The sequence below is a fragment of the Hyaena hyaena genome, unplaced genomic scaffold (genome assembly GCF_003009895.1).
Source record: "Hyaena hyaena isolate Hyena2069 unplaced genomic scaffold, ASM300989v1 scaffold_28, whole genome shotgun sequence".
In the NCBI taxonomy this organism is placed as follows: domain Eukaryota; kingdom Metazoa; phylum Chordata; class Mammalia; order Carnivora; family Hyaenidae; genus Hyaena; species Hyaena hyaena.
Window position 1 is genome coordinate 3,696,038 of NW_024080660.1, and position 23,048 is coordinate 3,719,085.

General features: G+C 43.5%; 2 protein-coding genes and 1 non-coding gene across 3 annotated transcripts in view; all 3 read left to right on the plus strand.

Moving 5' to 3' along the window:
• Nucleotides 1-8,320, plus strand: part of ZC3H11A (zinc finger CCCH-type containing 11A) — a 42,271-nt gene extending 33,951 nt beyond the window's left edge. Inside the window, 6 exon segments of the mRNA XM_039227423.1 lie at nucleotides 534-1,037; nucleotides 1,682-1,761; nucleotides 3,959-4,289; nucleotides 5,537-5,703; nucleotides 6,081-6,148; nucleotides 6,335-8,320. Of these exon segments, the coding sequence (XP_039083354.1) occupies nucleotides 534-1,037; nucleotides 1,682-1,761; nucleotides 3,959-4,289; nucleotides 5,537-5,703; nucleotides 6,081-6,148; nucleotides 6,335-6,593 (1,409 nt within the window). The 3' untranslated portion in view covers nucleotides 6,594-8,320.
• On the plus strand, nucleotides 4,689-4,793 carry LOC120228965. The gene has a single exon (XR_005527641.1). It is a non-coding gene; the product is annotated as a U6 spliceosomal RNA (small nuclear RNA).
• Nucleotides 8,321-17,397: 9,077 nt separating the features above from the next.
• Nucleotides 17,398-22,814, plus strand: SNRPE (small nuclear ribonucleoprotein polypeptide E). Its single transcript, XM_039227444.1, has 5 exons — nucleotides 17,398-17,506; nucleotides 18,014-18,040; nucleotides 19,759-19,821; nucleotides 20,287-20,365; nucleotides 22,595-22,814. Exons 1-5 carry the CDS (start codon nucleotides 17,453-17,455, stop codon nucleotides 22,648-22,650), a joined length of 279 nt encoding a protein of 92 aa, XP_039083375.1. The 5' UTR covers nucleotides 17,398-17,452; the 3' UTR covers nucleotides 22,651-22,814.
• The last annotated feature ends 234 nt before the right edge of the window (nucleotides 22,815-23,048 follow it).

The window sequence follows — 23,048 nt, forward strand, 5'->3', positions numbered from 1 at the left end:
AAGAGTTCAAGCCCTCATGTCAGGTATAGGGCTTACTTCAACAACAACAATAAAACCACAACATTATTTATTATCATACTTTGTTGTTGCTTATTTGGTCTGTCAGACTTGAAACTACACGTGGGCAGAGATTATGTTTTGCTTACCGTTGTTTTTCTAGCACAGTGTCCAGCGCACGTTTAGATCTGTAAGTGGATGGAAGAATTAGTTCATTACTCGTTTGGTGAGATGTACAATGACAGATTTCTCCAACTAGTAAATGCCTTTGAGGTTCTTCAGGAATAAGCTCCTGAATAGAACTCCAACAAATCAGTAATATTTGCCATCTGAGAATTTTCCTTGAGGGCCACTACCTGAAACTTGGAGTATTCTGAAACTGAAATTGAGGTGAATAATATTTTGATCATTTTAATTACCTACCTAAATGATACTACTCTAGTAGGACTCTGTCCTGATCCAAGAACAGAGAGCACGTAAGTTGTTAAGAGATAAACTCCAAATACAGTGACTTGTTTTTTCCCCCGTGAAAACAGAGAGAGTTACTAAAGTTGGTGAGATCCACGTGAAGACATTAGAAGAAATTCTTCTTGAAAAAGCTAGTCAGAAACGTGGAGAAGTACAACCTAAACTCAAGACAGAAGGACCTTCAAAAGTCGATGATTCTACTTTAGGAACAAGAAGCCCCTCCACTATCCGAATCAAAACCTTCTCCGAGGTCTTGGCAGAAAAGAAACATCGGCAGCAGGAAGCAGAGAGACAGAAAAACAAAAAGGATGTAACGTGTGTCAAGCTGAAGACCGATAGCGAAATGAAAAAAACGGTGGTTTTGCCGCCTCTAGTCGTCAGCAAAGCGCAGTCCGAGGAGCCAGCAGCGAGGCCCAAGTGTATGCAGGAGGTGCGCATCAAGACGCTGGAGGAGATTAAGCAGGAGAAGGCCCTGCGTGGGCAGCAGGGCTCCGAGAGCAGCATCAGCTCCCAGCCGCGGCCCGAGGCCACCCCTGGGGCCAGGCGGTTTCTCCGAGTCACCAAAAAAACAGGTAACAACACAGTGCAGTCTGTGGCACCATTTCCCCAAATCACGTTTCAGAGGGTGGTGGTGCACGGGGTGTTCGCAGGAGCTCTGTGAGAACTGTGCTCCGGTAACTTTGAAAACCACTGGGTCAGGGGAGCCTGGGTGGTTCAGTCAGTTAAGCGTCCAACTGCAGCTCAGGTCAGATTTCACGGTTCATGAGTTCGAATCCCTTCATCAGGCTCTGTGCTGACAGCTCAGAGCCTGGAGCCTGTTTCAGATTCTGTGTCTCCCTCTCTCTCTGCCCACCCTCCTGCCCCCCACTCATGCTCTGTCTCTCTCTCAAAACTAAATAAACTATAAAAAATTTTTTTTTTTTTTTTTTTTTTTTTTTTTTTTTTTNAAAATTTTTTTTTTTTTTTTTTTTTTTTTTTTTTTTTTTTTTTTGATGAAAACCACTGGGTCAGATGAAGTAAAGCTGTTTCTGTACAGGGGTGCTGTGTGGGCCTTTGGAATGTTAACGGGCATTTCCAAGCTTTATGAGGACGGTGTGCCTTATCTACAGTTTTATGTGTCCTGACTTAGCTTTATTTTTATGGGGATGTGCTTTAATCTGTTACTGAAGTTGCAGCCTAAATGAAATCATGAGTGATGTGTTTAATGTGAATATAGGTATAAAAGAAGAGAAGAAACTTCAAGAAGGAAGTGAAGTGGTTTCTCAGAGCACTGTTACTAGAACAGAGGCTAAAGAGGTGAGTTTATTTAAGATCATTTTATAGTTCTGTTCATGGCAAGCAAAGGCCAAATGAATGGTAAAATGTGCCTTTTAGTGTTAGTGTAATGCATCTCTATTTAACATTTCACTGATAAATTAGGTAAATAAGCCTTCACTATGCCAATAATTTTCTGTGAGAGTTTTCTGCACTACTTTGCATGGCAGTGTTCTCTGCTCCTTTAACATTGTTTTTAATTGGCCATTTAATATTATTTTAATGTTTATTTTGAGAGAAGCGGTGGGGTGGGGGTTGCATAGGGACAGAGGATCTGAAGCAGGCTCCATGCTGACAGCAGAGAGCCTAATGCAGGGCTCCGACTCATGAACTGCAAGATTGTGACGTGAGCCAGTCAGATGCATGACTGACTGAGCCACAGGCACCCCCATTTAATATTTTTTAAAAAAAATTTTAATGTTTGATTTTGAGAGAGAGATAAGAGTGTGAGCAAGGAAGGGGCAGAGAGAGAGACACACACACAACCACACAGATTCTGAAGCAGGTTCCAGGCTCCGAGCTGTCAGCACAGAGCCCGATGCAGGGCTTGAAACCACAGACTGTGAGATCATGACCGAAACCAAAGTTAAACGCTTAACTGACTGAGCAACCCAGGCTCTACCACCCCCGCCCCCGTAATATTTTTTAAATTAAGCATAATGGCACTCATAGTACAAAACATGGCAACTTTTTAAAGAATAAAAATGCCTCTAATTCCCCAACTCAGATGTAGTAACCTTTTTAGCTTTTTTCATGGATTTCTTTCAGGCCTTGTGGGTTTGAGCTAGCTCTCTCTGTCTTTCTCTCTCCCTCTCCCTCTCTCTCTCTCTCTCTCTCTTTCTCTCTCTCTCTCTCTCTCTCTTTCTGCCCCTCCCCTGCTCTCTCTCCTTCCCGCTGTTTTCTCAAAAATAAATTTAAAAATATTTTTAAAAATTGAGGACTCTACCATGTATGATTTTGCAGCCTGCTTTAATTTTTGCTGTATTCGTAATTCTTCAAGACATCAGTTGGCCCCATAATGTTCTATTAAGTATATATAGTCTGTTTCCGGACATTTAGATTTTGTTTTATACAATTAAGAAGATGAATATCATTGAATCTTTGTGTCATTGTGTGGTTATTTAGGAGGCATTGATAGTTGACTTAGGGTCAAGATTGTCCTATAAAATTGAGGTTTTTGTTCCACACATCTTTTTTTTAATGTTTGTTTGAGAGAGAGTGCACAGACATGTGCACAGGGGAGGGACAGAGAGAGAGGGAGAAAGAGAATCCCAATCAGGGTCCATGCTGTCAGCACAGAGTCCGATGCAGGGCTCGAGCCCACCAACTGGGAAATTGTGACCTGAGTGGAAGTCAAGAGTCGGTCGCTTAACTGACTGAGCCACCCAGGTGCCCCTTGTTCCATGCATCTTTAACAATTCAGCTTGGCATTTTCTATTTAATATCAGCTCTTGTGTTCTAGATCATGTGAAACTCTACTAGACTTAGATGTCAGCCCAATAACTTATAAATAAGATTTTTTAATTGAAATAAAACTATATTCGTTTCAGGTGTATTTTTTTCCTTTTAAACAAAAGAGTTTTTTTTAAGATTTAATTTTTGGGGGGCGCCTGGGTGGCTTAGTCGGTTAAGCGTCCGACTTTCGCTTAGGTCATGATCTCGCGGTTCGTGGGTTCGAGCCCCGCGTCGGGCTCTGTGCTGACTGCCAGCTCAGAGCCTGGAGCCTGTTTCAATCTGTGACTCCCTCTCTCTCTGACCCTCCCCTGCTCACGCTGTCTCTCTCTCTCTCCTAGAAATAAAAAAAAAAAAAAAAAAAAAAAGATTTAATTTTTGGGTTTCTTGGGTGGCCTGGTTAAGTATCTGACTCTTGGTCATGAGTTCAAGCTCCACATTGGGCTCTGTGATGAGTGTGAAGCTTACTTTTAAATAAATAGTTAAGTAAAGATTTTATATTTAAGTAACCTGTACATCCATTGTGGGGCTCAAAGTAACAACGCTGAGATCAAGAGTTGCATGTTCTACCAGCTGAGCCAGCCAGGTGCCCTAAGTTTTTGTTTCTTTGTTTTTTGTTTTGTTTTGTTTGAGGTCTAAAAAAGCCTGGTAACTCACAAATAAGAATTACCATACAGATTGGTAGAGGTACTGAGTTTTCAAATCTGTCGTTTAAATGTGTCCACAGGCTTCAGAGGAAACCACGGGAGTTGGCATCACTAAAATTCAGGTCAAGAGATGTGAGACCATGAGAGAGAAGCACATGCAGAAACAGCTGGAGAGGGGAACGATGCAGAAGGAAAAATCAGTTTTGACCCCCCTTCGGGGAGGTGTAGACTCCTGCAATGCTCAGAGTGCAGAGAAGCCCCTGCCTGCTGCTGTGCCAGGCGTCACACGGCACCTGCCAAAGCGGCTCCCCATGAAGCCATCCCAGAAGGCAGAGATAGAGCCCTCAGGAATTGGGGACTCGATATTGAACGTGAAATGTGCAGCACAGAGCTTGGAAAAAAGGGGTAAAGGTGAGTGGTTTTTCAGAGGATGTTGCTGTAGGATTTCAAAACTACCCAGTTTCTAGTAATTCCCTAGCAGCTGTTGAGTCACATTCCGTTGATGGTGTTGACTGGTCACAAGGCGGAGAGTTGTCCTTGTGATAGTTCTGTTTAAAATCGAGGCAAAACTAGAGTTCTTTTCTCAGAATTTAAAATTGCTGTTTCAAAAGCTTTGTTTAGGGGCACTTGGCTCAGTCGGTTGAGTGGTCGACTTTGGCTCAGTCCATGATCTCACGGTTTCATGGGTTCCAGCCCCACATTGGGCTCCAAGCTAACAGTGCAGAGTCTGCTTGGGATTCCCCCTCTCTCTCAAAATCAATGGATAAACTTAAAAAAAAAAAAAACAAAAGAAAAGAAAGCTTTGTCTAAAGCTCACTTTGGCAGCACATAACTAAAATTGAAACACTACAAAGAAGATTAGCATGGCCCCCAGGCAAGAATGTCATACAGATTTGTGAAAGATTTCATATTTTTAAATAAGTCATGGGGACATAATGTACTGTAGTTAACAGTACTGCATTGCAGGGGCACCTGGGTGGCTCAGTCGGTTTAGCATCCAACTTCAGCTCAGGTCATGATCTCACGATTCATGGGGTTGAGCCCCACATTGGGCCCTGTGCTGACAGCTTGGAGCCTGGAGCCTGTTTCAGTCAGGTTCTGTGTCTCCATCTCTCTCTGCACCTCTCCCACTTGTGCTGTCTTTCCCTCTTTCTCAAAAAATGAATAAACATTAGAAAACAAAATTTAAAAAAAACTGTATTGTATATTTGAAAGTTATTAGGAGAGAAGATCTTAAAAGTTCTCACACACAAAGAATTGTAACTGTGTATGTATTAGGTAGACTTAACCGTGGCCATCATACAATCTTAGTTTATTAAATCATTATGTCGTGTAGCTGAAGTGAATATAATAATGTTAATATGTCAGTTACACCACAGTGGGGGAAAAAGGCTTTCTGTGGTGCATCTTTCCTCTGATTTTGAAGAAGAAGAAGAACACCAGGGAATGGAAGAACAGCAAATTCAAGAGCCAATGGAAGGGATTATTTGAGTGTACATCTGTGTTGTGGCCACATGGATAGATGATTTATAGATTATTTTCATTTTTGGGTGTGTGTGGTTGTTTCTAGTATTGAGAAGGAATTTTGATATTCTAAGTTATTCTCCATGTAAAAGAGGAATTCTGGCTATTAATCAGATATTTTCTGTTCCTTGTAGCTAAACCCAAAGTCAACGTAAAGCCGTCTGTGGTTAAAGTTGTCTCCTCCCCCAAGCTCACCCCAAAACGCAAGGCCATGGAGGCACACCCTGCTGTCATCGCAGCCGTGAAGCCGCTCAGCACCAGCGGCGCCCTGCAGGAGAGCCCCGCCAAGAGGGCAGCCGTGGTGAGCCTGGACCGCATCCGCATCCAGCCCCCGGGTGGTGCCGGGGTGGTGCTGCGCATGGTGGGGGAGGAAGGCCAGAGAGAACCGGCCAGCACCTGCCTAGGTGCCACGGCCGCCCTGTCCTCTGCATCTGAACGGTTTGGGTTGTCCCCGGGGTCCCCATCTCAGACTCGGTGGGGTGGCACAGTGGGGGTTTTTTTTAAAGCAAATTCTTGGGAAGCATGATGTTTTGCCTGTTTCCACACTCAGCCTTTGGATTATTTATTCTTGGGTTTCCAGAATTATCACCAAGATTCTAGGAAAAGTGGCAAAAGAAAATATGCTCATATAACAAAAAGCCTGCCTCCCACTGAATCGCCTTGCTGTTCCTTTTGCAGGCTGTTGTCCCACTGCTCTCTGAGGACAAGCCCATTGCTGTGCCTGAGACAGAAAAGCCTAGAGACAGGTAATACTTGCAGTTCTTGCTCACCAGACTTGAGGCCTCTCTTCTTACTTATGCTCTATAAGAAACAACCCTTTGCTAACTCTCTGCGTTCCTGAGACCCAGTGGAACCATTGAATGGTGGAGCCAGTCAGCCAACTATTGACAAAGGGCAGTTTCCTAATAATCTTTTGGGGTTGTTTTTTACAGTCTTGTGCTGCCTCCAGCCCAGCCCTCCTCAGATCCCTCCCCGCCGGAAGTATCTGGCCCTTCTTCAGCCCAGGTGGCTACGAAGACTCGCCGACTCAGCTCTGCCTCAGCAGGAAAGCCCCCACTTTCAGTGGAGGATGATTTCGAGAAACTAATATGGGAGATTTCGGGAGGCAAATTAGAAGCAGAGATCGACTTGGATCCTGGGAAGGATGAAGATGACCTTCTGCTCGAGCTATCAGAAATGATTGATAGCTGAAGGCGGTAGTGGAACACTTGAAAAAAAACAAAAACAAAGAACTGGACTTAGTTTCATCTATTATAACATTTACCCAAAATGGTCATTTCCTTAGTCTAGAATTTGCCCCATATCAGAAGTATACCTCTGAATTACCTGTATGTGTCCTGGATTCCTTGGGGTCAGATTTTTAAAGTCCCTTGATAACCATTTTGTTCATTCGATGCCATTGTTTAGCATCTATAAGAAAAATGTTTTGTCTTACACCTCTCCACAAAAAAAAAAAAAACTGAGAGGGAGAGCCAAGTCAAAGGGTGCAAGAGAACTTAGTGACTCCTTGAGGTGTTTGTCAGTTTGGGCTTTTTTCCCCTTTGCTATATATTTCTTTTATGTATTGTCTTAACGTACTTGATGTTACCTGAGTTTGAAAAGGATGAAGACAGCTGCTGCCATTCAGGACCAAATTTCACACTACCGCTAAACAGAAAATCCACTCAGTCTGTGTTAAAGTGTACGTCTTTTTAAAGATATTTGGAGATTCAGCTGAGCTTTAGAGAGGGCTGAGCAGCTCAGAAAGCTTGTAATCTGGACGTAACTTTTTCAACCTGATTTTCATGCTTCTGCTGCTCTGTAAGCCCCTGAAGAGCAATAGCTAATTTATTATTACTGTAATTTTTTTAAGGCTTTAAAGTGCCTCAGGGGTCCTCTGGAACTAATTTTCCATTTCTGGGATTCCCTGGATTCTTAATAAGAGATGGTGACATAACGATTCAAGGAATTCTTTTTTTAGCATGAAAGTTGTCCCTTCTCTTCTTTCAGTACTTGCCTCCTACTGACATTGAATTATCACAGGGATAAAAATTGGTTAATTTTTTATTTCTAACTCTCCCAGCAAACTCCTCTTGCCCAGTATTTATTTGGTACCCTTTAACTGCCAGGGGGGACAAAATGAACTCCTCCCAGCTGCCAATATTTATGTATGGACTGTAGCAGTACACCAAACTGCTGTAGCAGGATGATTGCAATGCTCTGGGGGTGTATTGTATACCTTCCAGTTTTCTTCATTTCTCAATTGAAGTTTCTTGATGTCGGTCTCCTTCATTCATATCACCTCAAGGTTTAGACGTGTGCAGGAACAAGTGTGATGGGGATAAGAGTCTTAAAAGGAGACATATTGTACATACTCCGAAGGAAGAGGAAAGAAGGACTCATCCATTTTGATACTTTGCTGTAGGTGGCCAGTTGTGTTTCTCATAGGGAAATCTGACCCACCTTCGTGTTGGCTCCTAAGGAACTGCTGTTGTAAGCGGCTCATCAAGAGTTGAACTTCATGTAGCCTTGTTGGGACTATGGAAAAGGAAGAAAGCCACAGGACTGCCCATTCAGTCTTGGGAAGATCTGGATGATTCTGCACAAGCAAAAATGACTTGAAATTTATGTATAGACACCTCTCTACCAATCCATCTTCAGCTGACTGAATGTTGTATATAGCCCTTCTCCAAAGCAGGGGTGGAATGTTCTGGTTTCACCACAGATTTTCTACTCATTTCATTTTTGGAATCAGCTTAAAGATTCCAGGTCCCTTTTGTATATAACCTTTATTCTTTTGCTTTTTTAAGAATAATTTTGTTTCATATTTAAAGTCCTTGTATTAGTCAATGATTCATGTTCAGCATTATTTGAACCATTTGCCATTACAAGAAAGAGAAATACTTGTGTTTTAAATAAAACTGGTGTAGGAAAGTCTGGATGTGTGTCAAGTGGTTGTACATCGTGTCAGCCAAGGGTCTGTGTCGACAGGGGCCCCAGTCAGAGCGCTGCTGGCCTCTTGTGCAAGTGCGCCAATTTCACAGATACTGTGTTGCTCTAGAAAACTCACAAGGACGTATTGCCAGACTCCACCCTAGTAGGCTCTGTTTTAGCTGCGTGGGCTTTCCCAGCGTTAATTGAGCTGATGGAGTTCCATTATCATCGTGACTCCAACAATGCCATTGTTTTTTAAAGAGCGGGTTTAGAAATGAGCATAAGTAGATTCCATTAAGAATTTTTGAGAATGAAAATTTTTTGAGGAAAGTTTTTTCAAGTAGTATGTCAATTTTTTGTTAAGGGAATACACACAAATTTGTTACCAAAGAACATAGAATTTTTCCTAGTAGTAGTCCAAAAGTAGTTCCAACAAGTTCAATCAACTTGTCACAAATAGCAAACAGATTATGTACTGGGTTTTGAGTGATGATGGTTTTCAGTTTTAACAGAAGAGGGCCCAAATGTTGCAGAGTTTGGCCACAGCCAGAAATTTCAAGATCGTTTGTGACTCCTGTATTTGTCTCAAGGTAAATGATCCCTCAAGTTCTGACCTTAACTTCAAATCCCACTAGGTTCTCTCATACGGACAGAACATAGTTTATTTCACCTCTCCAATCTTGGAAACCACCATAGAAGATTGATACTTAATACAGGTTCAGAAATAAAGCTTGACCTATATTGATCAAAGTGTAGTGTTCCTTTTCTAAAATTGTAGTCTTGTTTTGCCAGAATATTCTGCAATTCTTTAAAATGGATTGCTCTATTTGTCACTTTAGCAACAGAAAATGGGTGGTCTCCAGCTGCTGATATTTAAAACCACCTTAGCTAACATGGACTATTTATTATGTACCTCTTAGTTCACAGAACCATTTTTTTTTTAATGTTTTTATTTATTTCTAGGAGAGAGAGAGACAGCGTGAGCAGGGAGGGTCAGAGAGAGAGAGTCACAGACTCTGAAATGGGCTCCAGGCTCTGAGCTGGCAGTCAGCACAGAGCCCGACGCGAGGCTCGAACCCACAAACCGAGATCATGACCCAAGCGTAAGTCGGACGCTTAACCGACTAAGCCACCCAGGCGCCCCATCACAGAACCATTTTTATACGACATCCTGCACTGCATAGGGAGAGCACTGCTTTATATCCCCACTGTAGTGTTAAAAGTGCAGATTTAACAATAAGAAAGCATATTCCTATGCGCAATTGAATTTGATTCATCCCACTGGTACTTTCAAGAGCTCTTGAATTCTTAAATCGGTTTTTAGGAAGCTTCTTGATAAATCTTTGAAAGTTCCTACAATGCACACATCTGACAGCATTAATAGTTTACTCTCCAAACTGCTTCCATTGATTTGAATTTGCAAAGTGATGTTAAGGGCATGAAGATAAAATCTTGAGGGGCACCTGGGTGGCTCAGTTGGTTACACATCTGACTTCGGCTCAAGTCATGATCACACAGTTCGTGGGTTTGAGCCCCACATCCGGCTCTGTGCTGACAGCTCAGAGCTTGGAGCCTATTTCAGAGTCTGTGTCTCCCTCTCTCTCTGACCCTCCCCTGCTCACGCTATCTCTCTCTCTCTCTTTCTCTCTCTCTCAGAAATAAAGCATTTAAAAAAAATTTTTTTTAATCTTGATCATTTTCTTTTTTGTTTATTTTTGAGAGAGAGCACACACAGGAGCTGGGGTGGGGAGGTTGCAAAAGCTGAGGAAATATGAAATGAATACATGGCTTAACTGCTACAAAGTATTTTTGGACTCCCACCCCTTGAAGAGGCACAAAATAGAACACTGTAAATTCTAACCATCACTTAAAACTACTGGTCGCTAGGGAGAGATGGGTATAAGGCAAACCCAGCCCTTGAAATACCGAGAGAGGAAATGCTTTTAAGAAAAAAGTAACAGAAATGAAGTAGATGCAAGTGTAAGTAGATGATGCTGTAGAGGAATGAGTGAGAAGTCAATGGGTTCAAGACTGGTCAGGGAAGGCTTCCTGGAGGCGTGAGAGTTGGAGTTTTGTGTAGTAGCTCAGCAAAGAAGAGGGTGTGAGCTGCTAACAGGGCCAACACAGCAGGCGGGTAAGGTTTGTTTTCAGGGACCTCTGATCATCCCACTGGTGTCTGTTTTGTCTCATTGCTCTCAGTTTGCCGCCCACTCTTTCTGGCTCAGATGTAAACTGATCTTTTAAAAAAGATTCTTTTCAGTGCAAATCTGAGTCACTGCTTGGAAAAGTCCTCCAATCCTTCCCTCTCCCTCTACAATTTTCAAGTCCCTCAGCATGGCACGCAAGGCCCTGTCCTCACAGCCTCCCCCTGCCTCCCCCTTGATGCTCTCCACTCCATAAGGCTACCGGCTCTTGACTTCCCTTGAACACTAATCTCTCTCCAGCTCTTTGCCTTTGTTCTTTGTCTTTCTACCTACACGCCTCTTCTTTTTGGCTACCTCCCACCCATCCTATGGCCACCAGGCCACTCTCCCAATACCTGCCTCCTCCCACCCCCAAACGGGTTTGGTGCCCATCTGCTAGGCATGCACCGTTTACCCCCATCGCTTTAAAATTGTTTATCCGTCCATCTTCCTCAGCAGAGTGTAAAGGAAACAGATTCTTACTAACCTACATATTCTTAGCACCTAGCACCTTAACAAAATTCCACAGACTGGATGATTTAAACCGCAAACATTTATTTTCTCACAGTTCTTGAGGCTAGAAGTCCAAGATGAAGGTGTTTGAAAATTTGGTTTCTTGTGAGGCCTCTGGCCGCCTTTTCATGGTGGCCTCCTGTGTTCTTTCTCTGAATGCCCCTCTGTGTTTTAATGTGGCTATAAAGGACGCCAGTCATCCTGGATTAGGTCCCACCCCTGTGACTTCACTTAACCTTAATCACCCCTTTAAGGGCCTGTCTCCAACTACAGTCACATTCTGAGGTGCTGGGTAGGTAACGCTTCCACATAGGAGTTTCGGAGGACACACGTCAGCCCGTGACAAAAGGCATTTAACAAATGCTTGCCGAATGAATGCCCATGTCAGGGGCTGCTGATCTTTGCTAGATGGCCTCTGTCTTTGGAACTGCATTCTTCTTCTCTTCTTTTTTTAATGTTTATTTTTGAGAGAGAGAGAGAGACAGGGTGTGAGAGGAGGAGGGGTAGAGAGAGAGGGAGACAAGAATGTGAAGCAGGCTCCAGGCTCTGAGCTGTCAGCACAGAGCCCAACATAGAGCTCAAACCCATGAACTGGGAGATCATGACCTGAGCCAAAGTCAGATGCTTAACCGACTGAGCCACCCAGGCGCCCCTGCAACCCCATTCTTAGGAAGGCTTATTACAGCCCTTCAGCAGGCTGTGAGGCTTCTGGGTGAGATGCAGGGAAGTTCAGCTGAGAGGAAAGATGTTCTCCGCTCTTTAGGAGGCCTGGCGCTGAGTCTTTCCTCAGGGCGTACTTCTCTGAACCAGTGATTCTCAAGCCTATTTTGCAGACCCTTGAGGAGTATTGTGAAAAATCTCAGATTATCCAAGAACATTATGATTAGTTGTAATTTAAAAAGGGAAGCAGTTTTCATAGTCCTTTCCACTATTTAATGAACTCATGGAAATGGTGATACAGTTGAGCCTTGAACAACACTGGTTTGAACTGCACAAGTCACAGGTCCGCTTACACTGCATTTTTTTTTTTTTTTTTTGAGTTGACAGCAAAAGCCACATGGCATTTATTTACAAATGCCCACCCCGGTCTTCAAGGGACCCATTAGAAGGCAACTGATGGAGAGACTGAGCCTGCTGCCCTTCCTGGGGAGGCCTCCGGGGAGCCCCAGCGCTGGGCAGGGTGGTGGGTGGTCCTGTGTGCCTACAAGGTGGTCAGGTTGGGTCGGGGGTGCTAGCAGGCACCTGTGTGCCTACAAGGTGGTCAGGTTGGGTCGGGGGTGCTAGCTAGCAGGGTGCTGGGCAGAGGCGGAGGCTCAAAGGGCAAGGACAGCCCTGCATAGGGAGCCCTGGCCCCAGAGTCCTCTGTGCACTGGGCTCGTGGAGGCCGCAGCTGCTGATGCCACAGGCCCGGCGTACACCTCGAGGCGGCTGGGGCAGCTGTACTGTGCATTCAGGCCCTTGTCACCGCCCACAGGCCCACCAGGTGGCTGTCCCTGCTAAACCAACGCCACCAGGCTGCAGAACATCAGGATACCAGGGCCAGGCCTGCAACCACCCTGTCCCCTCCCAGCCTAGCCAGCCTCTACCCAGGGTTTTTCAGTGAATATAGGTACAGTACTGTGTTATTTCCCCTTCCTAGTGATTTACTTTTTTTCTCTCTTATGACTTTCTTAGCATCTCCTTTTCTCTAGCTTATTTTAAGAATTCAGTATATAGGGGCGCCTGGGTGGCTTAGTCGGTTAAGTGTCCGACTTTCGCTTAGGTCATGATCTTGCGGTTTGTGGGTTCGAGCCCCGCGTCGGGCTCTGTGCTGACTGCCAGCTCAGAGCCTGGAGTCTGTTTCAGTCTGTGACTCCCTCTCTCTCTGACCCTCCCCTGCTCACGCTGTATCTCTCTCTCCCCTAGAAATAAATAAAACATTAAAAAAAAAAAGAATTCAGTATATAATACATAATAACATAAAAATATGTGTTAATCGACTGTTTATCAGCAAAGCTTCCTGTCAACAGCAGGCTATTTGTAGTTAAGTTTTGGGGGAGTAAAAACTTATACACAGAGTTTTCACTGCAGGGTGGGGCTGGGGTGTTGGCACCTCTAACCCTGACATTGTTCAAAGATCCCTGTATATTCATTTACAATAATCAAAATTTAACACATATTAAGGGTACACAATTAAAAAGCCTCCTTCCTACTCCGGGCCCCAGCTACCCAGTTCTCCAAAACCAACATGATCAGAGAGAGAATGATGTGGGGCTCAAATCCACAAACCGCAAGATCATGACCTGAGTCAGACACCTAACCAACTGAGCCACCCAGGAGCCCCCATGGGATTATTTTGAAATAAATCTCAGACATACTATAGGCTGACTTTTCTCTTTACTGTATATGGGGTATCATTCCATATCAGGACAGGAGCTTCTTCAATCCTAATTGCAGCTGCATAGTATCATACTATATGAACATGCAGTGAGTGAGCTACTTCCTATTGACAGAGACGATGCTGCTGCGATTACATTATATCACACATGTGAGTTTATCTATAGCATTAAATACCTAATAGTGCAGTTTAATAATTGCCATTACCACCATTCTTTCCTTTTTGTCTATGCTTCTCAGTGGAATTTAGTGCACATATCTCATAATGAGTGAGGTTGGCCATCTTTTTATGTGGGAAGACATAGTATTTCCTTTACTATAAACTGATTGTTCACCTCTCCTGCCAATTCTTAGTTTGGATCTTTGGGTCAGATTGTGGCTGCAAATTCTTTAGCCTTTAACAGAAGTGGGTTCTATTTTTCTAGCCCTTGAACTTGACCGTGGGTGTGAATCACATAACTAGTTCCAGGCCTGGCCTTTAAAAGATACTGTTGGCTTCGGCCTTGGTTTTTTGGAGGCCTGAACCCCCATGTAAGAAAGCATCCTACCCTGCTAGGGGTGCCTGGGTGGCTTAGTTGGTTAGGCATCTGACTCTTGATTTTGGCTCACCTCATGATCTCACAGTTTGTGAGACTGAGCCCCTTGTAGGGCCCTGCACTGAGCATGAAGCCCGCTTGGGGTCTCTCTCTCTCCCTCTGTCCTCCCCCCATGCATGCTTTCTCTCTCTCTCTCAAAATCCATAAATAAACTTTATAAAGAAAAAAAGGAAGGAGGGAAGGAAGCGGGGGAGGGAAGGAGGGAGGGAAGGAAAGAAGGAAGGAAAGCAAGCAAGGAAGCAAGCATCTACTCTGCCAGGGGCACCACGTATGAGGTCCCAAGGCTACACAGACATGGAGGGGGACCCACGTTAGGCCAGCTTTCCAAATACACAAACCAAGTCCTTAAATATGTCTTTGGAGCAAAAATATTGCCCTACTGAGCAAGACCCAAATTCTTAACTCACAAAATCATGAATTATAAGAAAATAGTTGTTGTTGTGTTGAAGTACTATTTGAAATATTTCTTTCACAGCAATAGAGAACTGGAAGAACATTTTTAGAAAGTTCTTCATCTACTAATAAAAGTAGCCATTTGTTTGAGGTGGTGCAAACATACTTTTCCCAGATCTTTTGACTTTGCTTATTATGATGGTTTTTTAATCACCCAAAACTTTATGTAATTTTTATGTAATTGAGTCTATCACTCTTCTAAAACCCAGCTACAGTATACAAGCGAGGAAAAGGCAATTGTTAAGTACAAGAAAGAGGAAAAATCTATGTTTGAACCAGATAAACTAGCAAGAAGGAACTAAAAAGTAAACTGAAAAATTCTCAAAAATGCAAAGGAAAATTTAAGCAAACATCGGGGACTCAGTTTTAAAAAACTGATTCTAAGTTGTTCTCAAGTTTATTGTAATCGCAGTAAAAATACCAAAAGGATTCTTTTCATCAGGTAAGCTAATTCTAAAGTTTATAAGAAACAAACCAGACTAGCTACCAAAGTTCTATCACTTTCTAGTCCTACCAAATAAGGAAACATCATACCATACTTGCTACAGTGACACTGGCCCATAAATAGACACAAAGATCAGGTGAGCAAAATATAAACTCTACACACACACACTTGGTATATTATAAATGTGGCATTTTATTTATTTTTAGTGTTTATTTATTTTGACAGGGAGACAGAGTGGAGTTGGGGAGAGGGGCAGAGGGAGAGAAAGAATCTCAAGTGCAGAGCCTGACATGGGCCTTGATCACAGGACCCTGCTGGGATCATAACCTGAGCCGAAATCAAGAGTCTGACGCTCAACCAACTGAACCACCCAGATGCCCCTAAATGTGGCATTTTAAATTAAATGGGGGATGGGGCGCCTGGGTGGCTTAGTTGGTTGGGCGTCCGACTTTCGCTTAGGTCATGATCTCGCGGTTCGTGGGTTCGAGCCCCGCGTTGGGCTCTGTGCTGACTGCCGGCTCAGAGCCTGGAGCCTGTTTCAGTCTGTGACTCCCTCTCTCTCTGAACCTCCCCTGCTCACGCTGTCTCTCTCTCTCTCTCTCCTAGAAATAAGTAAAAAATATTAAAAAAAAAATAGCTTAAAAAAAATAAATGGGGGAAAAAATGGGTTATTTTTTTGTAATAGTAATGGAAACCTGGGTAGCCATCTCGATATTATAAAGTTGTATCAGTTCCAAGATATATATACTGGGACACATTCTAGACTAGTGATCAAAAACATAAATGTAAAAAAGCAAAATCATTTTTATTTTTTAAAAATGCTTATTTTGAGAGAGAGAGAGAATGAGCAAGTGCATGAGCTGGGGAGGGAGATAGGGGGACAGAGGATCCAAAGCCAGCTCACCACTGACAGCAGTGGGCCTGATGCTGGGCTTGAACTTGAGCTGCAGATCATGACCTGAGCTGAAGTGGGACACTCAGCTAACTGAGCTACCCAGGCACCTAAGCAAAATCATTTAAAAAAAAAAAAAAAAAGAATCCCTTCTCATGAATTATGTAATCAGATAATAGGTTATAGGGATCAATCTCCAAAAGTTTAGGCATCATGATGTCAGAGTAGAAAATTGCCAGAGTAGTTTAGCATCTCTGTCATCTGAGACGAGTCAGGTAGGATAGTTTGTTGTATCCATGTTATCTTTGAATTCAGCAAACCTCCAGTTTACTCTGTGGACAACCTAACCCTCTGTTGGAGCTGAGGCGGGGAAACTTTTTTTTTAAAAAACAATTACCTCATGCGTTTTCAAGCTCTTTAAAGCTCATTTTCATATCCCTTAATCTCAACATTTTTCTTTCTTTTTTTTTTTTCTAAATATTTTTGAGAGAGAGACGGAGAGAGAAGGATAAGGGGAGGGACAGAGAGAGAGGGAGACACAGAATCTGAAGCAGGTTCCTGGCTCTGAGCTGTCAGCATAGAGCCCGACGCGGGGCTCGAACTCACACAAGCCATAAGATCATGACCTGAGCTGAAGTCGGATGCTTAACCGACTGAGCCACCCAGGCGCCCTAATCTCAACATTTTTCTAAGGCCAGCATTAATATTATCCTCAGCAGAAGATCTCAGACAAGTGATGACTTCTGCCACTTAGAGGAGTCCCTTCAATTCTTGAGCTTCCGTTTCTTCATCTGTGAAATGGGTATCCCAATCAAATAACATTTCTGCCAGGCCGCAAGTCCCTGACCAGACCTTACAAATTCCAGCTCCTTCCCTGACAGCTGCGCTACCCAGGAGACCGTGGGCTCCAACACGGAGGCCTTGCTGAGTACACACGGCACCGCTTCACCGCATCTTCCACCCCGCGAGGAAGGACATTTTCATCTCCATCCTGTGACAAGGACACCGGCAAGGCTGAGGAACTTAGCCCTAGTTGGGCCTAGTCCTCAGATTTCGGGGCTTCCCCGCTAGCCAGGCCCTGCTGCCACCTTACAGTAACACCTCACAAAATGGGGAGTGGAATCAGGGTGAACCACAGCGCCCTTGGCATTCAGATCATCTGTAGCTGCTACTGCCAGGTGGGGAAGGGGGCGGGGGGGGGGGGAGTCCCTGAGTTGGGCTTCTTGCCGCCGTACCCTCTCCATAACGATGCGGCCCCTCACGCCTGCATTTCAGGGTAATCGGCCTTAGGAAAAGCCCTAGACCAACCCATTTCACAGATAAGAGGTACGGAGTGCAACGGCTCGGCTCCTAAAGCCGACCTAGAAAATGGAGACGCGCGGGCGCGGCGTCTGCACAGCTTCCCGCCGCGGCCGCCCTACGGGCTAGACCGCTCGGCGCCTCCTCGCGGCTCCCTCCAGGAGGCGCTGTAGGACCGACTCACGGTCCAAGGTGCCGTCGCCTCCGGACGGCCTCCCCCAGGAGCCCCGGAGCACCGAGAAAAGCAAACCCCCTGGGCTAGAGAGGCATTTCCCAGGAGCCTCCCAGGTCCCCTCGCGAGGGCCGGGCACTTCCGCTTCCGGTTATCTACTCCGGAAGTCGCTTTCTGAGCTAGCGTGCGGTCTTTGTCAGCTTGCACGATGGCTTACCGTGGCCAGGGCCAGAAAGTGCAGAAGGTGATGGTGCAGCCCATCGTATCCTAAGCAGGATGTCAGGTTTGGGAGGTTCGGGCCTGAAAACGGGGGGGCGGAAGAGCAGACCGGGAACGGGCCCGAGGGAGCGGAGTGCGGCCCCGCATCCCATGAGCCCTCGGGGCAACTGAGGCCAGGAGAAAGCGCGGGTAGTTGAAGACCCGGTGAGAAGTGGGCTTGTGTAGACCCCTGCAGCGGGCGTTGCAGGAGTGGCGCGGATGAGCGAAAGACAGCTTTAGTTGGGTACTGAGTGGCAGTGGGAGTCCTCAGTCTCAGGGAGGAGGAAGATGTCGGCGCCGGGAAACTACTGGAGAGTAAAGGAGTGGGAGGGATTCCTTGAGAGCGTTCGGGAACCCCTAATGAATGTCTGGCTGGTCTCTGTCCGTTGCGTGGACACCAGACTTCGTGTTCAGAAAACAAAGGCGAGAGAGGGGTAGAGTTGATTGGGTTCGGGGAGCACGGTCTACGCTCTGCGTGTATTTTTTCCCTTAACCTCATCTTCTGGTGCAGAACCTCATCTTCAGATACTTGCAAAATGTACGTAAGTTGTTTGTTCTTTGTTGTTTCGTCATTCGCTTTTTAGTAAAAGGTGAATTTATTTGGTTGGTTGCGTCATCCTGTCTAATCAACGCGTTCTAGAGTTACCAAAACCATAAAATACCCAGGAATAGAGTTAAAAATAGGTGAAACGGGATCCTGGCTGGCTCAGTCGGTAGAATGTGCGACTCTTAATCGTGGAGTGGTGTGTTCCAGCCCGACCGCGGGAGTAGAGTTTACTTAGAAAAAGAAGAAGAAGAAGAAAAGCAGGTGAAGCTGGGGATTGGAGGAGTATTTGAGAGGAAAGGGCCTCCGGGAAAGCTCTAATGTAATGAAATGCCACCTGCAAGCAGTGAAAGAATAGCGTCATTACTTTGCAAGACCCAAATTACTTACTTAAAAAAGCAGTTTTTGGCAGACGTGACTGGTATTTGGGTACTTTCGTTGGTACTCAGTATTGGAACCTTTCCCCTTTGAAACCTTTCCCCCGGGATGAAACATTGGAAGAAAAATACCGTCGACTTTAAGCCACATAATAAGATGGTGTGTTTAGTTTAGCACCTGGGGGAAAACTTAAATATAAAAAAGATGCCAAGAAAAGAAGAGAGGAGGGGTAACTTGAGAGAAGATAGCAATTCATACTGTGAGGTGATAGAGTAGAGTATTTAAATTATTTTGGAAAGAAAATGCGTTTTCTGTTGCTCTGACAAATTGTAGGATGTGATAACACAGTTGCAAACAGACTAATTTCAAGCCATTATAATTTTTAAATTGTTCTTTACACTTATTTTTGAGAGAGACAGCACAAGTGGGGGAGGGACAGAGAAAGAGACACAGAATCCAGAGCAGGCTTCAGGCTCTGACCTGGCTGTCAGCACAGAGCCCGAGGCAGGGCTTGAACCCACGAACCTTGAGATCATGACCTGAGCCGAAGTCAGACACTTAACCGACTGAGCCACCCAGGTGACCCTATAATTTTTTTTTAAAGATTACTTTAAATCTAAATCTGAGATGTGTTAGGTTACTACGCCCAGTGTGAGGCTGGAACCCATGACCCCACAATCAAGAGTCACACGCTTCACCCAGCTGAGCCAGCCAGACACCCCAAGCCATTGTAATTTTTTTTTTTTTTTTAAAGCAGGCTTTATGACTAGTGCAGAGCCCAAAGTGGGGCTTGAACTCATGACCCTGCGATCAAGACCTGAGCTGAGGTCAAGAGTGGGATGTTTTACCCACTAAGCCACCCAGGTGTCCCCAAGCCATTGTAATTTTTAATCACCAGACTTGAGGGTCCCTCCCCCTGGTTGTTAAATGTGAGACATGGAAAACTGGGAACTCAGAGAAAGCTGTTCTGAAGCTGGTTTTGCTGTAGCAGATAAGAGAGAAGCCCTGATCATTGGAAATTGCTGCTTTATGCCATATAGTCAATTATCACTCTCTGTGTTGAGAGGAAAAGCTGTAAGAAATGCGATGGAGTCCCAACATCGCAAAATTATTAGCTTGGTCCCAGTATAGTGTTTATTGAGAATGTTTCTTGGCAGGTGACTAGTCTTGGTTACCAATTCTTTGATGTGATTGAAGTAGTTAAATTCTTGGCTTGTTTTTTAAGTTTTTTTTTTTTTAAAACAAAATTAAAAAATTAAACAAAAAAAATAAGATTTAAATAAATAGATTTTTTTTTTTTTCCTTTAACATATCTATTTTTACAATTATTTCAGAGATCTCGGATTCAGGTGTGGCTTTATGAGCAAGTGAACATGCGGATAGAGGGCTGTATCATTGTGAGTAACCAGAACGCTTTCCCTCAGTGTTCATAGAAAAACAATTTTGCAGAAACATCTAGTCAGAGCAGTGTGCAAAAAGACAGTGACCCAAACCAAGGAAAGTTTTCAGGGCCACTATCCTTGTCTCACTGTTGCACTTAATAAGGGTAACAACAGTGTTAGTGTTTGAAGGACGAGACAAAAGAAATGAAATTACAATGGGGTGAAAATTAGTGGTGTATTCTGTATTAGGTGATAACCTGAATATAGCTGGGTGGGGTTAATTTAATAAGACTTTTTGAGGATGGCAGACGACCCTGAGTAATGTCTTAAAGAAAGATAAAGTGGTGCTCGCTTCAGCGGCACATACGCTAAAATTGGAAAGAGATAAAATATGGCTGAAAAGTATTATGTCGGGACACTTAGGTATTCCCTTTAGACATTACGGACTCCATCAGTAATCGCTCCTTCTCTGTTTTCTAGGGTTTTGATGAGTACATGAACCTCGTATTAGATGATGCAGAAGAGATTCATTCTAAAACAAAGTCACGAAAACAACTGGGTAAGAATAGCTGGCCTTTTAGAATCGTAGAATTTTTTATTCGCGTTGCAGAGTTGAATTGAGTTGTAACTCAATTTGTGTTTAAATTTAGTGTGCATTTGAGAATTTACTATGTGGAGGAGTAGTACCCTTTTGAAACCGTCGCTTGCTGCTTGCCCCACTCCCATTACTGCTTTTGTTTCTCCACTCAGACCCTTCTCATGAAGGTCACCAAAGACTAATGGTGTCAAATCTAATGGTCAATATTAGTTCTTGTTTCATAGAACTCTAAACAGCGTTTGGCGCTGTGGGCCACTCCCACGTTAAAACACTTTGTTCCTTTGGCTCCATGATACTATACTCAGTTTTATTTTTCATTTTAGTTATTCCTTTTCAGATTTTTGTATATGCATTCTTTTGGACCCGGCCATTAAATGTTTTGAGTTGCTCAAGGCACGGTTTTAGGCCCTCATGTCATTTGGTGTTATTTACCCGGGCCCTCAAGACTATACCTTCAGTTACCGTCTCTATATCGGACCTCAGATTTACCTCTGTAGCTCTAGACCTCTCTGAGCCTGTTCAACATTTCTACCTGAATGTCTCAAAGGCTCTTCAAAGTTAGCATGTCAGACTCACTTCCCGCTCCCTATACACTCTTGTAGACCTATTTTAGTGTTCCCTGCCTTCCTGAATGGCACCAACCCCGTTCAGTTTCCTGGTTGATTTCTTTACAACTGCCTCATCCCCCTCCAGTTTGCTCTGCAGGCTGCGGTTATCTTTGAAAAGCAGTAGTCTGACCTTGTCATCCTTTGCTTGAAATCTCCCATGACTTCCTGTTGCTAGCAGGATAAGAAAATCTTTAATGTGTTCTGCAAAGTTCTTCACGATCTTTTCTCGCTTTGCTCACTTTCTATCACTCTGCTTCATTTTCTGAGCTTCATCCACACTTGTGTTCTTTCAGTTGTTTGAACCTGCACACTTGCCCCACCATAAATCTTTGTGAGGCTTCCTATGTGTTTAGGACTCAGATTAAATGTCAGGTATCAGAGTTTGGTTTTGTTTTACTTGAGGTGGGGATGGGAGGAGACAGGCTGTGCTGAGTTTGTAGTAAAACACTCATTAGTGGGATTATTCTATTCATGTCTCTCTCGCTGGGCCAGGTGCTGCCTCCGTCCCTTCTCTGCTCCCTCATATGCCTAGTGCCTCATTCAGTGCCTGTCATCTGGTAGAAACGGAAAAATATTTGGATAACGAATGCAGTTTCTTAACCCAGTTAATGAAGAGTCTTTAGGAATCGTGATTTCAAGACAAAGAGTCATTTCTTTTAAAATCCTATTCGCTTAAAGTTATTTAGGTACTTTGTTTTTAATTAATGCCCAGCTCACAGCTGACTAGTGCCTTTATCTTTCGTGGGCTTCAGGTGTCTCTTTTTCCCCTGCACCCTGAGGATTCTCTTGAGCCTGTAGTAGATCTGTGGAAGGTAGAATCTGAGAAGCGGTTTGGTGTTTTGCTATGCTCTCTGTTTAGGCTATTTTTGTGAAAGTCTGGATTTTCAAATTTAAACATGTCTTGCTAGGAAGGGCAAGCTAGCTTTATTGACATCACTGTGTATAAATTATTTGGAGAGTGTTGAATTCTTAAAGTATTTATCCTATAAATATGATTAATATTACCTGTTATAGAAGTCTGGGAAAGTTAAAAATCAATCACTTTTGGGTTTGGTGAGTCTTTCTCAAACTGATTTTACTCAACACTGAAGATATTCATAGCTATTTTCTCAGAAAAAAAGTATTCCCTGCTCAAATAAGTTCAGGAAATGTTGGATAAAATTTGAACAGTTTTATTTATTGTAGGATAGAGTCTTTAACATATTGAAAACTCTATGCTGTCAAATGTTTTAAACTTAAAACACAACTCATTCTCCAACTTCTACAAACTCAGAGCAGTGGGAAATGTTGGGGTAGACCTAGTCAATTGACTTAATCATAGTAGTTTCATAAAATTGTATTGTAGTTTTCATAAAAGTATTTCTCTACATTCATTAGTTTATCATTGAGAAAGTTCATTTGCTCTAATATGTAGAGCTTTTCAATATGTGGATATTTGAAATTTTTCACGTACCTTCTCAAGGAAGGAAGCATTTTCAAAATTGCTCAAGTATGATCTGAAATTCTGAGGCTGAGAGGGGGTTACACACTTGTCTGAGTGGCTATTAATAGCTTTTTTTTTGTTTTTAATTTTGTGTTGCAGGTCGGATCATGCTAAAAGGAGATAATATTACCCTGCTCCAAAGTGTCTCCAACTAGAAATGATCAATGAAGTGAGAAATTCTTGAGAAGGCCATGTAGTTTGTTTTTTTAGAGGTCCTTTGTTGGGAGTATATGCTAAAACATTTGTTCCTGTTGTTTTGATTACCTTTATGTTATTACCAGATGACAATAAATGTTGTGGGATTGATTTTATTTAAAAATTTACATTGTTTCTTTTCATCCAGTATTAGAGACCTTTTACACAGTGGCCCCTAAGTTTTCTGAAGGGTGGCAGGTGCCCTGGGCATTTGTTTTGTCTGTAGATTCTTAAGGTAAAGAGTAGTAATTCTCCCTGACAGGTAAGCTTCTGGTAACGGGTCATGGAGAAGAGGGTTTGCAAAAATAAAGGCTATTGAAATAATACATGTCTTCTTCATTATCAGTTCTAATTCTAG

Bases quoted from the DNA above. Each gene is read 5' to 3' on its own strand.
- SNRPE (XM_039227444.1), top strand. From the start codon at position 17,453: ATGGCTTACCGTGGCCAGGGCCAGAAAGTGCAGAAGGTGATGGTGCAG. The intron at 17,507-18,013 runs GTATCCTAAGCA...CTTCTGGTGCAG, and splicing joins AGGTGATGGTGCAGCCCATC to AACCTCATCTTCAGATACTT. The intron at 20,366-22,594 runs GTAAGAATAGCT...TTTGTGTTGCAG, and splicing joins AAAGTCACGAAAACAACTGG to GTCGGATCATGCTAAAAGGA.